Here is a 16044-nt window from a genome sequence, read left to right as displayed (position 1 = left end):
AAACCGGCTAGACGAAAGGGTTTTCCGTTTTTGAGCTGCTTCGCAAGACGAATTTCCCTATGGGCTTGCTTCGCAAGACGAAAACGTCTTAGAATAGAATCATAGAATCATAGAATCATAGAGTTGGAAGAGACCACAAGGGCCATCGAGTCCAACCCCCTGCCAAGCAGGAAACACCATCAGAGCACTCCTGACATATGGTTGTCAAGCCTCTGCTTAAAGACCTCCAAAGTAGAAACACGTCTTGCGAGTGTTCCGATTTTTTTCCGCTCCCCCCCTTTTTCTAAGCCGCTAAGCCGCTAATAGCCTTTTAGCCGCTAAGCCGCTAAACCTTTAATAGCTGCTAATCCGCTAATCCGCTAATCCGCTAAGCTGCTAATAGGGATGCTTCGCAAGACAAAAAAACCGCTAGACGAAGAGACTCACGGAATGGATTATTTTCGTCTTGCGAGGCACCACTGTAGTCTGATCTAGTCTGGCTTTGACAATATGTGATACTTGTTGTGACAGATGATGGTTGGCCTTGGAACTGAAGGTTGTTCCCATTCTAGAGCCCAGAGCTCTGATTTCTTGGTTCTATACCCTTCTGCCGCAGGTGGAAGGGTCTATCACAGAAGACAAGAGAGGCATAATGCACAAGCTATATGATTTTGCTGAAAGTACCTGTTTGATTCAGAAGGACGACCGATCGCTCTAAGCTGGACCACCCTTCATTATCATAGCCAAACCTGAATGGCCAAATCAGGGCTGAAAAGTTTTTCTTTGGAGGCTACAGATAAATCAGAAGGGAAAACAAAAAGTTCAATCTCACTACATTTACAATCACATTATTTGACTAGTGTGCAAGCAATGCAAAAGTGGATGATAGGATTGCAGAGGTTGGTATAATATATGCATAATATTTGCCCCCAAATAGAGAAAATAAAGGAACGCATGACAAAACGAAATAATGAATCCCCGTTCTCATCCCTAGATGTATCCAAGTCAAAGTACACGTAACTGCAGTTGCACACCTTTCTCCTGTATCTCCTTCCCCTATTGCCTTCCTCACTGCAAGCTCTCTGAAACAGGAACTTGTCTTGTTTGCTAGTGAAAATGGTAAGGTACCGAATATAATGATATATACATCATACATAAGGACAAAATATGGAGGAGTTGTAAAAATAAGTTCTTCCAAAATTATGACCTAGTATAGGCTAGGGCAGGGGTCCGCAACCCGCGGCTCCGGAGCCGCATGTGGCTCTTTTACACCTTTGCCGCGGCTCCGGGGCGGATACTAGCAAGGGGAGGAGGCGCATTGTGCGCCCCGACACTCGCCACTGTGGTAGGCGCTGTACTGGCTGTGACGTCGCATGGGGGCGGTGCGTGCGTTAGTTATGCACCGTCCCGACGTCACCTTCCCGCCCGCTGTCAGATCGCGGCTCCGGAGATATATTTGTTTTAAATGTCGCAATGGTTTTGCGGCTCCCAGTTTTTTCCCCCTTTAGAAACGGGTCCAAGTGGCTCTTTTTGTCTTAAAGGTTGCAGACCCCTGGGCTAGGGGAATGATCTGATTTAAAATTATTTTCAGTAACTCTTATTTAGGTCCAGTCTAGGATTTGTTGTGGGTACTGTGGCTTTTGCATGTACGTCTATCATTTTGTAGCTGAATGGGTGACCATGCTACGTCGAAAAGCGCTGAGCACTGGAGCCCTACAGAAACTTTGAATTGTCATCATTTGTATAATAATCAAGGCACAGCACAAGTTGAGTACTGTGAATTCGTCCTTAAAGATTAGGGGTCAAACTTTTTCAGCAGGGGGGGCCAGTCCACTGTCCCTCAGAACTTTGGGGGGGCAGACTATATTTTGGGGGGAAATGAACAAATTCCTATGCCCCACAAATAACCCGTTAAAGGTATCCCTGACCGTTAGGTCCAGTCGCGGACAACTCTGGGGTTGCGCGCTCATCTCACTCTATAGGCCGAGGGAGCAGGCGTTTGTCCGCAGACAGCTTCCGGGTCAAGTGGCCAGCATGCCTAAGCCTCTTCTGGCGAACCAGAGCAGCGCATGGAAACGCCATTTACCTTCCCACCGGAGTGGTACCTATTTATCTATTTGCACTTTGACGTGCTTTCTAACTGCTAGGTGGGCAGGAGCTGGGACCGAACAATGGGAGCTCACCCCATCACAGGGATTCGAACCGCTGACCTTCTGATTGGCAAGCCCTAGGCTCAGTGGTTTACACCACAGCACCACCTGCGTCCCTCACAAATAACCCAGAGGTGCATTTTAAATAAAAGCACACATTCTACTCATGTAAAAACACGCTGATTCCTGGACCGTCCGCGGGCCAGATTTAGAAGGCTCTTGGGGCGGATCCGGCCCTCAGGCCTTAGGTTGCCATGTTAAAGATTGTTTCTGCACTAGTATTTGCATGTAATGATGTACATATTATAAATGATACAGTCATACCTCCATTTACATAACCCTCTGGTTACGTAAACTTTGGGATGCGTGTGCGGCAAACCCAGAAGTATTTATCGGGTTCGCCCCACGCGCATGCACAGACGCGGGTTGTGGAAACCTCGGGATCCTACCGGACCTACGGAACGGATCCCGTCTGCAACCGGAGGTACCACTGTATTTCATTCTGATTTTGCAGTTTGAACTGAGTGAGTTGTGTATGTACCACTTAGAAATTATTGCAATTAAGCAGTATATCTGTCAAAATAAAATAAACAGATAAAATCAAATTTAAATGGATTAAAAGTAAACAAATGACTCACCCCATGTCCTAATTTTTTCTCATAAGCTTTATATCGCAATCCTAATCCCAGCAGGCCTACCCCAATGAACAGCCACAGAGCTAGAGAAAAATCAACAGTGTATATTAGTATAAGGGAGCCATAATAAAAATTGATTTGGGGGAATATACAAATATCAACTATTAATAGCATGTCAGGAATAGTGCCCAACTTATATTGAGCTGGCAAATTCTTACAAAGGCAGTTTTATGTGTTCTCTATTAACTAGCCATTTATATTGTCATGCTCAAGTAGGGTTGCAGGTCCAGGCATTGTGCTCCCTAGTCCCCAACCCAGATAAATAAAAGACCACTAGTTTGGATCAAAACAGGCCCAAAGTTTATTGAATACAGATGAAAGAGGTTTGGCTTGGGCATGGAGCAATCAAAATATTTCTGGCCCGCCCACCGGAAGTGGTGCGCAGGTCAATCCAGATAACATCCTTGGATGGACCAATTTAGGAGCTTTAGTCCTCCTGATAAGGGATACATTTTAATGGTGAAAATATGTTTCCTCTCACAGATAAGTGGTATGTCAGAACTATGGATGGTTCATAACCATAACTCTTGCTATCAGCTGCCAAATCAGTGAATTCCAGAACTTGCTGATTAGTAACTTGATTTTTGTTTAGTTTTATTATATACAGCAGAATAAGGCACAGCTTTGTACAAGTTACTAGATATACACAGACGCGATTCAAACTCCTATTCCAAACTCAACACTCCAACAACCAAACTGCTGTGTCATACTGCTTATAAGAGAGAACTTAGCCAATCACCACCTGTTGCTAGGCTTTCTTGTCTCCAAGCAGAAGCTCATGTACTCTGTTTAACTTGGCTTGTAGCCAACACACTAATTGTCTACTCAAAAGCTGCACATACTCAATGTCTCAACAAGAACTTGCAAACATATCCACTGAACTCTTGAACTGATGAACAATGTTCAGCAATACAGTGATATTGCAAAGACACTAATTTGGCAATAATTCAGTTGTTACAGATGACTTTTTAGGCAGGATTCTTGAATGCATCATCTAAACTCGGATGTGGCCTAACACTTTGTTTATGCCTGAAGCACCCAAACAAACCCTCTAGCCTGGTGCATTTAATGACCTGTAAATCTATCTGGCAATTTGTTTTTGAGTAATGAAGCGAAGTTATACTTACATAATTTGATGTATTTTTCACTTTCATGGAAGAACGGTTTATCACTACTTTTTACCCTAAACAGAGAGTGAAGATCCTTCCTGCATTGAACTAGCGTGCCTATGACAATAAACAGCATGGTGAACCCTGTAACCAAAATATAACAGATGGGGGGGGGGTATGACCAGCGGGAAGGGAAACTTGCACAAGAATACTCCAATATGATATTGTCAGTCAGCCAACTTGTAAGTACATAGAAAGTGAAGAGTTTAGCAATTTGCAAAGCTGATCCCTAATTCATCCCTTATGCATTAAGCCAACACAATAAACAGGACAAGGTGGGCATTTGGAACAGCCAGCATCAAATCTAATGTCCCCATTGGCTGATCCCAACTTTGCTTTCATGGCCAAAATGACACTACTACACACAGAGAGAGGCAGGAAGGGGAGGGAAGATATCAGCCGGCTTTGGAGGAACTTCAACGTTTGCAGAAGTAAAAAAAAATCTGGGGGGGGGGACTTACGGGGTGGAATCAGAAAACAGTCCAATGAGGAATTAGCATGCTCAGTGGTCATGGAATGCTGAATATTTTTTGCCGGGGAGTGGGGCAGAAAACCAGGGAGGGAGGGAGAATGGAATGCAATGGAGTATACTGAACAGGGGCACTACATGCTGCAACTTTGTCAAAGTACAGAAAGAACTGTGAAACCATTCTCGATTGTATTTTACAGTCTTTAGATACCCAAACCAAGTAAATTTGATGACTTTTCTTGGCTAAGAAGGGCAAACATACCCAAAAGAATATGAGAGCTTTCTCTAGCATAGATTCCACCGGGCACAAATTTATAAGCTGTGCACCACACACAGAAGAATGTGTCTAGCACAAGTATGAGCATAGCTGTACTCATGACTTTCCCAGGATGTAAACAGCTAACGAAGCATCCGGTTATGCGAGGCCACACGCACATTGTAAAGACAGCTAGGAGGTCGCCAGCAATGGCTGCATACCACGTTCGTAAGCCAAGCAGACCAGCTGCTCCTGCTGCACCTATTAAAGAACGGACAAAAAATGATGCCAAAGTCATGAAACATTGCTATGTATTGTCATTCTGATCAATATGGCACCACTGTCATTTGGTTGTAGGTTCAACTCAGAGTAGGTTTAGTACTCTAGAACATAAGCTAGTCATGCCTATTAATTTTGATGGTTCTGCTCTGACTAGAACTAATGTTGGCTACAACACACAGTGATAAATATGGCACCATAAAATCTCATGGAAACAACCCCTTTATAAATATAACGCAGTATCAATATCCCCTTTATTATAATAAAATATCCCCATGAATAAAAACAATCACAGACCTTATTATAACTGGGATCGGAGTAAACAATAAAGGGTTCCCAAGACTAATAATGTCCTCAAACCAGCCTGATAGTTCTCCAGTTATTTAAATAGTTTCTGTTGGATTGCTATCTCTTGGAACCCAAAGAGATTCTGAAGCAGTTGACCCAGCATTTGGTAATAAACTGTACTGAAAAATTGCTAAGAAGTCAGGAAGAGCTAGGAAGGTGGAATTGTCCAAGATGAATGGTAACCACTGTGATGACTAAGATGATCTCAGTATAGAAACTACTACTAGGGCAGAAAATGCATTGATGAGGATCAAGGTTTCACCCAGGAATGCCTGGACACTATCAGCTTACCCAAGTATGGTTAATAATAATAATAATAATAATAATAATACCCCACCCATCTGGCAGGGCTTCCCCAGCCACTCTGGGCGGCTTCCAAAAAAATATTAAAATACTATAATACATCAAAGATTAAAAGCTTCCCTAAACAGGGCTGCCTTCAGATGTCTTCTAAAAGTCTGGTAGTTGTTGTTCTCTTTGACATCTGGTGGTAGGGCATTCCACAGGGAGGGCGCCACTACCAAGAAGGCCCTCTGCCTGGTTCCCTGTAACTTGGCTTCTCGCAGTGAGGGAACCGCCAGAAGGCCCTCGGTGCTGGACCTCAGTGTCTGGGTAGAATGATGGGAGTGGAGACGCTCCTTCAGATATACTGGACCAAGGCCGATTAGGGCTTTAAAGGTCAGCACCAACACTTTGAATTGTGCTCGGAAACGTACTGGAACTGATTATGGATTACGGTTTCCAAGCAAGCTTGAGTTCTAACACCTAACATGATAAATGTTTCTGTTCCTCCGACCATGAGCTAAAAACATATACTGTACGGTACATACTTCTTGCCGCCTGCTGTATAAGACAGTATACGAAAGCTCCCTTGATGGAGAAGTAATTGCATAGATCCTTAAATCACTTACTGTGGAGTATCAACATCAAAATGAAAGAACTATTCCATGACTAATTCATCCATATATATCACTTAAAAATGACTCTCAGATGAACTCGTGCTGTGAATTTCACCATGGGCGAGATCCCCAAGTCTATACAGTTCAGCAAATGAAGAACGTATGTCTCCTTTCCCCATTCCTACTAATGAAATGTCTTTAAGAGGCTTAGGGACTGCAGAACATTTATTCTTACCTATAAGGCACCAACCACACAGGGCGCAGGTAGACCAAGGCCAGAAAGACAGCATTAGTCCATGAGCCAGTCCTAAGAGAACGGCGCCTCTGTAAAAATGAGAGACCAGAGAATTATTGCATTTTTCGAAAGAAACAACTCAAAGAGAAGGCACAAGCTAAACTTAATTCCTTTGTTTTCCTCTGGCCTGACTCTGAAGAGGATTTGGACAAGTGAGTTGTTATGGATAGACTAGCTAAATATTTCCCAGTCAGTTTTATTGTACCAAGCAGTGCCCAACTTTATAGCAAGGGTGGAGCCGGAAGGAGGTGCAATTTGACAGCCGTGTCTGAGATTTTTATCCCTCTTTCAACTGTATGCTAGACTGCAGACCATTTATGTTACCAGCGGTCCACAAGCTTCACCCAGGTGGTCCATGGCATGTCTGTGGATTTGTGGTTGAGGATGGGAAATGGCAGATCCATTGCATTCAATATTCACATTGATTTTTAACTGCAACCAGTGGAGTGGACATAATCCTATTTTCCAAGTATGCATATCCAGCCAGCACAGTTTTTTGTTGTCTGAATAGGGCTCCTGAGACACACAGATGCTCTTATGAAGGCTGTGTTAGTAATAGTAACAACAACAACAACAACAACAGCAGCAACAATTTATTATTTATACCCCACCCATCTAGCTGGGTTTCCAGAGCCACTCTGGGTGGATCCCAACAGAATATTAGAAATACGATAAAACATCAGACATTAAAAACTTCCCTAAATAGGGCTGCCTTCAGATGTCTTCTAAAGGTCAGATAGTTGTTTATTTCCTTAACATTCGAGGGGAGGGTGTTCCACAGGGTGGGTGCCACTACTGAGAAGGCCCTCTGTCTGGTTCCCTGTAACCTCACTTCCTGCAGTGAGAGAACCACCAGAAGGCCCTCGGCGCTGGACCTCAGTGTCCGGGTAGAACGATGGAGGTGGAGACGCTCCTTCAGGTATACTGGACCGAGGCCATTTGGGCTTTAAAGGTCAGCACCAACACTTTGAATTGTGCTCAGAAACGTACTGGGAGCCAATGAAGGTCTTTCAGGACCGGTGTTCTACAGTCTCGTCGAATTTGTAGGGACTTGCATCTAACTAAACATGCTTTGAATTGTGCTACACACTACCTAAAAACCCCAATATCTTCGCTATCAAAGAATGTGAGCTGATAACCATTCCAAATATGAAAGACAAAACATGGAAATGGTTTTATCAACCTTGTAACCTGATACCTTCAGGCAGTAAAAAATTAAATAACACAATGATGGTAATAATTCACTTGCCACCCTACACCCCAAATGAGAACTTAGCCCCACCCCTCCCAATTGTATCATGCATCTCTTTAGTCCCACATGTGTGTCATTAAAGCCAATACCAGTTTATACGTAGGGATTACTGTCCAGGGTTACTTTGGAAGTTGTTGTTGTTACCAGGATTTCATGACCTCCAAGCTCCACCTGTTTGGGATTTGATATTTTTAACTTGCTTAATAAAATACTAGGAGAGCACACACTTTACCCGTGTGGATTAGGATCTGGCCCAGGTTGCGGGTGTCCACTCACTGCCCATCTGGAAACTAGAGAGACCTCTCCAAAAATCCAGAAGGTGAGGAACATTAGGCTGCCAAAAGCTGTCCCTGACAAAAACCAGTTGGAACCATGAATGGTTTCCTTTGTTGCGTTTCCAATCTTGTTTGCTTCTTGTTTTTGGCTTTTAGTACCTTAAAAAAGTGGAAAACATTGATTCAGCAAATCAAGGACTCAGCTACACAGCTGCAAATAAAATGTTTTAAAAGTGTTGTAAAGTGCAATATACAAATGTGACACTAGATGGTGACAGCGAGCTATGCAAAATTCAATCTATTTTTCAAAACTTTTTTAAACAAGCATTTCACAGATTTTTTTTTATATGTCTGTAGATTACACCCAAGAGTATGAAGTCATAAGTGTTCAGGAATTTCTAAGAAGATTTTTACATAACACAAAAGACATGGTTAAGAGGGTCTCTAATGGCAATTCTAATAGTATAAACACCGACAACTGGGAAACACTGGCCTGCGAGCGCTCCAATTGGAGAACAGCCTTTACCAAAGGTGTCATGGACTTTGAAGACACTCAAACTCAGGACAAACGGGAGAAGCGTGCTAAGAGGAAGGCACACTCAGGAAATCCACACCATGATCAACTCCCACCCAGAAACCTATGTCCCCAGGGTGGAAGGATGTGTAGATCCAGAACTGGCCTCCACAGTTACTTACAGACTCACTCTTAAGATCGTGTTCATGGAAGACAATTTTACTTGGCTACGAGGAATCGCCAAAGAATAAAGAAGAAGGAGTGATGGTGATGGGAGGAATCGAGGCAGGTATCAGGGGTGATCCCTTCGGAGGCACAGAGTCCCCAGCAATTGCTTGAGGATGCTTCCTCCTGATGCCAGGCCTGATAATAGAGGAAGTTGGAGGTTAGGGTGCCCGTGAGACAGCGGAGGAAGGCAAAAGTCCTGAGGAACAGAGAGGAAGATGAAACAGAGGCAAGGGGAATTAAAGATGGAGTTGAACAGGGAGATACCGTATTTTTTGCTCTATAAGACTCACTTTTTCCCTCCTAAAAAGTAAGGGGAAATGTGTGTGCGTCTTATGGAGCAAATGCAGGCTGCGCAGCTATCCCAGAAGCCAGAACAGCAAGAGGCATTGCTGCTTTCACTACGCAGCGATCCCTCTTGCTGTTCTGGCTTCTGAGATTCAGATTTTTTTTTTCTTGTTTTCCTCCTCCAAAAACTAGGTGCGTCTTGTGGTCTGGTGCGTCTTATAGAGCGAAAAATACGGTAAATTAGGATTACCATTTGCCCACTCACTCAGTCGTAGCTTATATTTATGGTCATGTTTTTCCACACATACCACCCCCAAAATTCTGCTGAGGATATACAAAGAAAGGAATTGCTTCGTTTTGAACTGTCACCTGTATATGTCCGCTCAAGTGCTGCTATGAAGCCTAGGACAGTTATAGTAACATTGGCAGTTGTACAGTTCCATACTGGGTTTAACGATGTATAGCAAATACGAAGCACGAGAAGAAGAATTTTTCCTAGTATAAATCCCCAGATTCTGCAGTATCTGTAAAAGCAGAACATTCAAACATATATTTTTTAAGGAATGCGCAAACAAATAAGCTAAAATAGCTGTAGTATTAAGTAGAAATCTGCTTTAAGATAAAGCTTTTTCACGGTTTTCGTTTACTGCCAAAGAAGATAGCTTGCTACTTATAATGCAAGATCTGCCCCCTCTTTCACAATACCTTTGTAAAGAATTGCCAGACCACCATGTTACAGTTTGAACTACCAACGATGAAGAAACACCCAGGGCCAAGATCAAGAGTCGAAGGTAAGCATTTGGAGCGTGGTATGAAAGAATGCTCCCTGTAAAGAGAAACACATGAAAAAATAAAAATAAAAATTGTATAATATAGCTACAGTTGAGCACTATTAACACCCATTTGTTCCAATGGGAGAGTAAAGTATGCAACTGTCTCCCCCTTTGAAATCAGTGAACGTAGAGGTTCTTAGATGATGCCATAAACAAATAAATGTAATTCTCACCCCCCCCTTAATAATTTCATTGCCTGATCTTTTGCATGCTTTCTCAAAAGCAGTAAACCCCCACAGAATCCAGTTGTTACAGTGTTGTTGGTTGATAATTCGATTGGCTGCTCTATCTCAGCTTGAATAAAGACCTGTTCATTATGCTATTCTCTAAGAGCTGAGGGCCATGTTCAGCAAACTCATGCAGTAGAGTCCCTATATTAATTTAAAAATAAATAAATCGTTGCATGTAGAAAACTAGTGAATCTGGGAGAGGGTAAATTCCTAAATGAGCAGTTAGCAAATTTCTCTTGACTCAATTCAGAACCAACCCGGTAAGAACAAAGTTTCTCAGTGTGCAGTCGGGAAAAAGTTTCTCTGTTGTCTAAGAGAGCTCCCCTGGAAGGTGTATGTGCATATTCCTATTAAAGAAGATAAGAGAATTTTAGATACAGGTGTCTCCCCACTTATGCGCGGTGCCGGGAAATAATTAAATAAAACAATTTAAATTGCAAAAAGGCGTGAAAGGGGCAAAAAACAAAAACAAAAAAACAGCCTGAAAAGAGCAGGGAAACTGCAAAAATGGCACAAGCACCATCAGCAAGTGAAATCTGACCCACAGCCAAGCACTTCAGGGCAGGAGCGGATCTACTATGAAACCGATGAAGCTTAAACTTCAGGACTCCTAATCCTGAAGCGACTTTAGTTCACATTGCTTAAAAATGTTGGGTCTACTCTAGGAGATCCCTTATGAGTTGCCCGACACAAGTTGATTAATGTTTTGTTGTATATATTTCAACCATCCCGAAGTTTGAGAGACAGTAGCAATGAAGTTGTAAAGGTGTGCTGATCTGTTGTGGAACAACCCCATTGCAGAAGATAACAGTGGTTAGCCAGACCTCGTTGCTGGTTGTGAAGGTGGGGCCCATGACAGTTTGAGCTTCAGAGCCCCTGAAATGTAGGTCTGCCACTCCTTCAGGGTCCTGTCTACAGTACCTCTGAATCACAGCCAGGGACTTTGGGGTACTGGTCTACCCTCCTTTTCGTCATTTCCACATTGTCCTCCAGTGATGAGGAAAACTGAGAGCCACCATTGTGACCATTCATGCCAGTCTGGTAGGCACTGCTGACTTTTTAAGGGGTTTCCAGAGGTTTAGAGAGTGTTTACAGGCTTTTTAGATGGTGTTTCCCCACTATACGTGATTTCACATATACACACAGTAGCTGGGAATGTAACCCCTGTGTAAGTTGGGAGACACATACTTAGAAGAAGAACAATGACGTATTTTTATTTTTTGCTAGAAAGATTAATGTGAGTTGGCCCAGCTGGTCAGGTGAACTGAACACAGAAAAGAATTAGTGTTTCACCGGGATATTAAAAGTTCATATGAAAAGACTTTTGTTCATACGCCTAAAAGCAACTAGCTATGCGAACACTGATACTACATTTGCATAATCTAATATTACGTTTCAAGTTTAAGGAGAATCTTTAGAAGAAATGGCACTCCATTCTTAACATAGCTGAGAATGATTTGTATTCCAAACCAGGCAATTACAGCTTTATGATGGGGAGGCAGAATGGAAAGGTGTTAAATCAATAGATACACTGGCCTGGTCCCATGTTTGTCAGTAAGATTTATTCCGCAGGCCCACACCCTGAAACTTGAAAGTAGGATAAACCCTGATACTTGAAAGTAGTCCCACCAGTAGCTGTGGAATGCCTTAGTGAATATGCTGAATTTTAACTGTCTCTATTCTCTTTCCTAGAAGGCTGATCACCAAAGGATTGATGCTTTTGAATTATGGTGCTGGAAGAGACTCTTGAGAGTCCCATGGACTGCAAGAAGATCAAACCGATCCATTCTTAAGGAAATCAGCCTTGAGTGCTCACTGGAAGGACAGATCCTGAAGCTGAGGCTCCAATACTTTGGCCACCTCATGAGAAGAGAAGACTCCCTGGAAAAGACCCTGATATTGGGAAAGATGGAGGGCACAAGGAGAAGGGGGAGACAGAGGACAAGATGCTTGGACAGTGTTCTCGAAGCTACCAGCATGAGTTTGACCAAACTGCGCGAGGCAGTGGAAGACAGGAGTGCCTGGCGTGCTCTGGTCCATGGGGTCATGAAGAGTTGGACACAACTAAACGACTAAACAACAACATCGTTTGAAAAGTTCGGCCTGACACCTTGCTGTTGCCAAGCTTTTCGAAGACACTTTAGAATTACAAAAGTGGACTTACCAATCATGCTCAGCCTTAGCAAGGCTAGAATGTGATTCTTGTTGGCCAACCTCCAGAGTGGACCAATCATCAGAAACACCGGAGAGAGGAAAGCAAGAGCAAAAACCTCTAAGCCAGTAAGTTCCAATGTTTGTAAAGGAAAAAAATAGATCATTGGTGGAAGGGCATGATAAAGAGACCAGGAAGCATAACCTGAAAGAAAAGAGAAAATTGCAGAGTGAAATTTATCTGATTTTCTAAATACTGTTATGAGTTTGTGGGAGAGCCTTCTAACCCTGGTTCCAGCAAATGTTAAAATATAAGCCAGGTTAGCTTCCTGTGTTGAGGTGATAGCCTGGCTAATGAGCCATTAAGGGAAACAAAGGAAAGGGGTTCTTTGCGAGAGGGGAAATGGGTGAGCCCCCTCCACCAGCTCACAGTAAATTAGAAGGATGAAGCAGGGTTAAGATTAGAGTTTTGCAATGATGTGGTTTAGAAAAAAGCAGCAAGCTGGAGAGAGTCGTGGCTGATTTCTGCCTGAATCCAAGGTTGTGGCTAGGGGAGAAACAAGACCCTTTTAGGATGTTAATGCTGTGAACCCCTGACCATTAGGTCCAGTTGTGGCCGATTGCGGTGCTCATCTTGCTTTGTTGGCTGAGGGAGCCGGCACACAGCTTTCGGGTCATGTGGCCAGCATGACTAAGCCGCTTCTGGCAAACCAGAGCAGCACACAGAAACACCATTTACCCTGAGCCATACTGGGGTAAAGGCGTCTTCTTCTGTTTGTCCCCGTGTCAGTTTTAGTTTATTGGTTAATTTTTCTAGTAGGGCTGTTTCCCATACTATTTGGTACCATTGGTCCATGCTTACTCCTGACAGGTCTCTCCAGTGTCTGGTTATGGTGTTTCTGGCTGCTGAAAGTAGGTGGGTTATGAGTGCTTTGTGGTGTAAATGGGCATTGTTGTCTTGGAAGGTGTTTAGTAGGGCCAATGTCTAATACTTGCTTAGTTATTTTACATATTTCTCATGTGATATTCACCCTCTTTTGAGCAATGGGTCAACAACTCGGAATCAGAAAAGCACAATACCTCATGTCTGAATTTAATGTAGGAAATGCTGCTAGGCCCCAAGTGGGAAGGTGGTGGATATGAGCTGAAGAACATAGTTTAGGAGGGTGGTATCATGATGGTGAATCTTTCCCCCCGCAATGAATGTCTACCATGGTCCTTTTGAAATAGCCAAGGGTTGTCTATCAGCAGACTGCTGCTGTCATCCATGTGCCCGCTCTCCCTTATTTCAACAAACGGTATCACAATAAACTTTTAACACAAAGAAAAGTGATTGATTTATTTTTTCTGTGACTGATTAACTCAGGTAGAATAGAGAACGGAGAAACTCTCCCACTGCTATGAAAGGCCAATACACCACCAGCAGAAAGAAATAATAGGCTTGTAATTTAATGTAACTTTCAGGTTTGGTACCCAAATTTGTTGCATGCCACCCCAATATCCAAGCGGTGGAAGATTCCAGGGGTTCCAGGCACTTACCCAGGGTTTGTATTTCCTTTTGGAATGAGATTGTGGTATCTGTATGATATATGGTTTATTTACACATATATACAACCCAAACCCGTTGGGACGCGGGTCAGATCAGAAGGTTGGCAGTTTGAATCCCCATGACGGGGTGAGCTCCCGTTGCTCGGTCCCTGCTCCTGCCAACCTAGCAGTTCGAAAGCACGTCAAAGTGCAAGTAGAAAAATAGGTACCGCTCCGGTGGAAAGGTAAATGGCGTTTCCATGCACTGCTCTGGTTCGCCAGAAGCAGCTTAGTCATGCTGGCCACATGACCCGGAAGCTGTACGCCGGCTCCCTCAGCCAATAAAGCAAGATGAGCGCTGCAACCCCAGAGTCAGCCACGACTGGACCTGATGGTCAGGGGTCCCTTTACCTTTACCTTACTCTGAAACACAGAGCTTTAAATACAATGCTTAGAAAGACCTTCACCCCCTGCAACAAGTGTGGATAAGCCCCGAGCCATTATGTGTAGTTGTGAGCCTGACTTTGTCTCCAAATTTACACTGCTATTCTTTTATAACCTTCACCTCCTGCAACACACAAACACTAGTTAGAGATCCCAGTCTTACAGGTAAATTTTCGATTACACTAAACAAGAAATCATTCATCCAGCAGCAACTATACTACTACTTTTTTGGAGAGCCAATTCTCCAATTCTTATTCATTAGCAATTTAGATTGAAAATATTAATCGAAGCAGATGTGTTTTTCCCCCTAACCTGGAACGTAGGATATTTGCTCTGGAAATATTCCCTTTAAAAAACAACAACAAAGCAATTTGTCAACATAGCAACACTTTTAAACTCTGAAATCAAATGGGAGGAGTGTCAAATCGAACTAAGAGATGCTTTTAAAACAACAATAATTAAAAAGCTGCTTACAATTATTATCTCAGAGCTTTTAAATATTCAGCATAGGCTGGAAATATTACGTACCCAGGAATGTTTCCATCAGGATTTCTTTCCAAAGAAAAGCCATTCCTTCACTATATATTTCTCTTCCTTTGCTGTCTACAACTTGTTATACCAATCCCAGGCAACTGAGAAAAGGCTTTCCTCAAGATGGATTTAAGTTTTTATGGAGGCTAATGTCAGAGCTAGAGTGTTAGACCTGCCCTAGCCAATCCACACCTGTTGTAAAACTGCTTCTTGTGGGACGGACCCAAAAGCACCTGAGCCCAACAGCAACATCTAGTGTCAAAGAAAGGAGATGCTTCTGGCGATTCCCTGTGAATGCCAAGCAGCGGCCACATTCAGCACCCTTTAGATGCTTTTGAATTATGGTGCTGGAGGAGACTCTTGAGAATCCAATGGGCTGCAAGAAGATCAAACCTATCCATTCTTAAGGAAATCAGCCCTGCGTGCTCACTGGAAGGACAGATCTTGAAGCTGAGGCTCCAATACTTTGGCCACCTCATGAGAAGAGAAGACTCCCTGGAAAAGACCCTGATGCTGGGAAAGATGGAGGGCACTAGGAGAAGGGGACGACAGAGGACGAGATGGTTGGACAGTGTTCTCGAAGCTACCAGCATGAGTTTGACCAAACTGCGGGAGGCAGTGGAAGACAGGAGTGCCTGGCGTGCTCTGGTCCATGGGGTCACGAAGAGTCGGACATGACTAAACGACTAAACAACAACAAGAACTCGGAACATGAATGGAGCTACACACCTGCGTTTTTTACTGCCGATTCCTTTGAGACGAACTGCCAATTTACTTTATTTTCATGCAGGCCCCACCCATGTATAAACTCAGTCACGTTGTTTTGTTACATTGCAGGGGTGAGAGGTTTTTGTTTTTTTCCTCAGCTTGTCTGGCAATGGAATTTTCCCTCTCTCTTTTCCTACAACAAGCCGATTTGGCATTGTTTCTATGAGAAACGGAAAGCTCAGTGCCTCCAAGTGTCCTTATTTTCCAGGGACAGTCTTGGATTTATAGAAGCCATCCCGGTTTCTGATTTTGATCCCGGAATGTCCTGCTTTTCCTTAAAGGTAAAGGGACCCCTGACCAATGAAGACATACCCTCCAACATTTCTCCAATGAAAATAGGGACGGCCCATTCCATATGGATAATTTTACTATTTATACCCCACACATCTTATTGGGTTGGCCTAGCCACTCTGGGCAGCTTCCAACATATACTGTAGAGAAACATAATAAAACATTTTAAAAAAATT

At 43.2% G+C, this 16044-nt stretch overlaps 1 protein-coding gene across 4 annotated transcripts in view; it reads right to left on the bottom strand.

Annotated features, from left to right (window-relative positions):
• CWH43 (cell wall biogenesis 43 C-terminal homolog) overlaps positions 1–16044 on the bottom strand; it is a 40137-nt gene that overhangs the window by 11652 nt on the left and 12441 nt on the right. For all 4 annotated transcript variants that reach the window (XR_014515828.1, XM_083459934.1, XM_083459936.1 and 1 more), the window contains 9 exons: positions 12321–12512; positions 9799–9919; positions 9463–9617; positions 8024–8225; positions 6480–6568; positions 4725–4979; positions 3952–4077; positions 2768–2847; positions 664–769 (listed from right to left, as the gene is read on the bottom strand). Coding sequence is in view for 3 of the 4 variants with exons in the window: in XM_083459934.1 (XP_083316060.1) it covers positions 664–769; positions 2768–2847; positions 3952–4077; positions 4725–4979; positions 6480–6568; positions 8024–8225; positions 9463–9617; positions 9799–9919; positions 12321–12474 (1288 nt within the window). In the remaining variant the exon portion in view is untranslated. The remainder of the gene's footprint in view (positions 1–663; positions 770–2767; positions 2848–3951; positions 4078–4724; positions 4980–6479; positions 6569–8023; positions 8226–9462; positions 9618–9798; positions 9920–12320; positions 12513–16044) is intronic.

Source organism: Podarcis liolepis, assembly GCF_965112155.1.
Source record: "Podarcis liolepis genome assembly, chromosome: 9".
Taxonomy (NCBI): domain Eukaryota; kingdom Metazoa; phylum Chordata; class Lepidosauria; order Squamata; family Lacertidae; genus Podarcis; species Podarcis liolepis.
The sequence above is the reverse complement of the archived record's forward strand: the minus strand, read 5'-3'. Positions and strand labels throughout refer to the sequence as shown.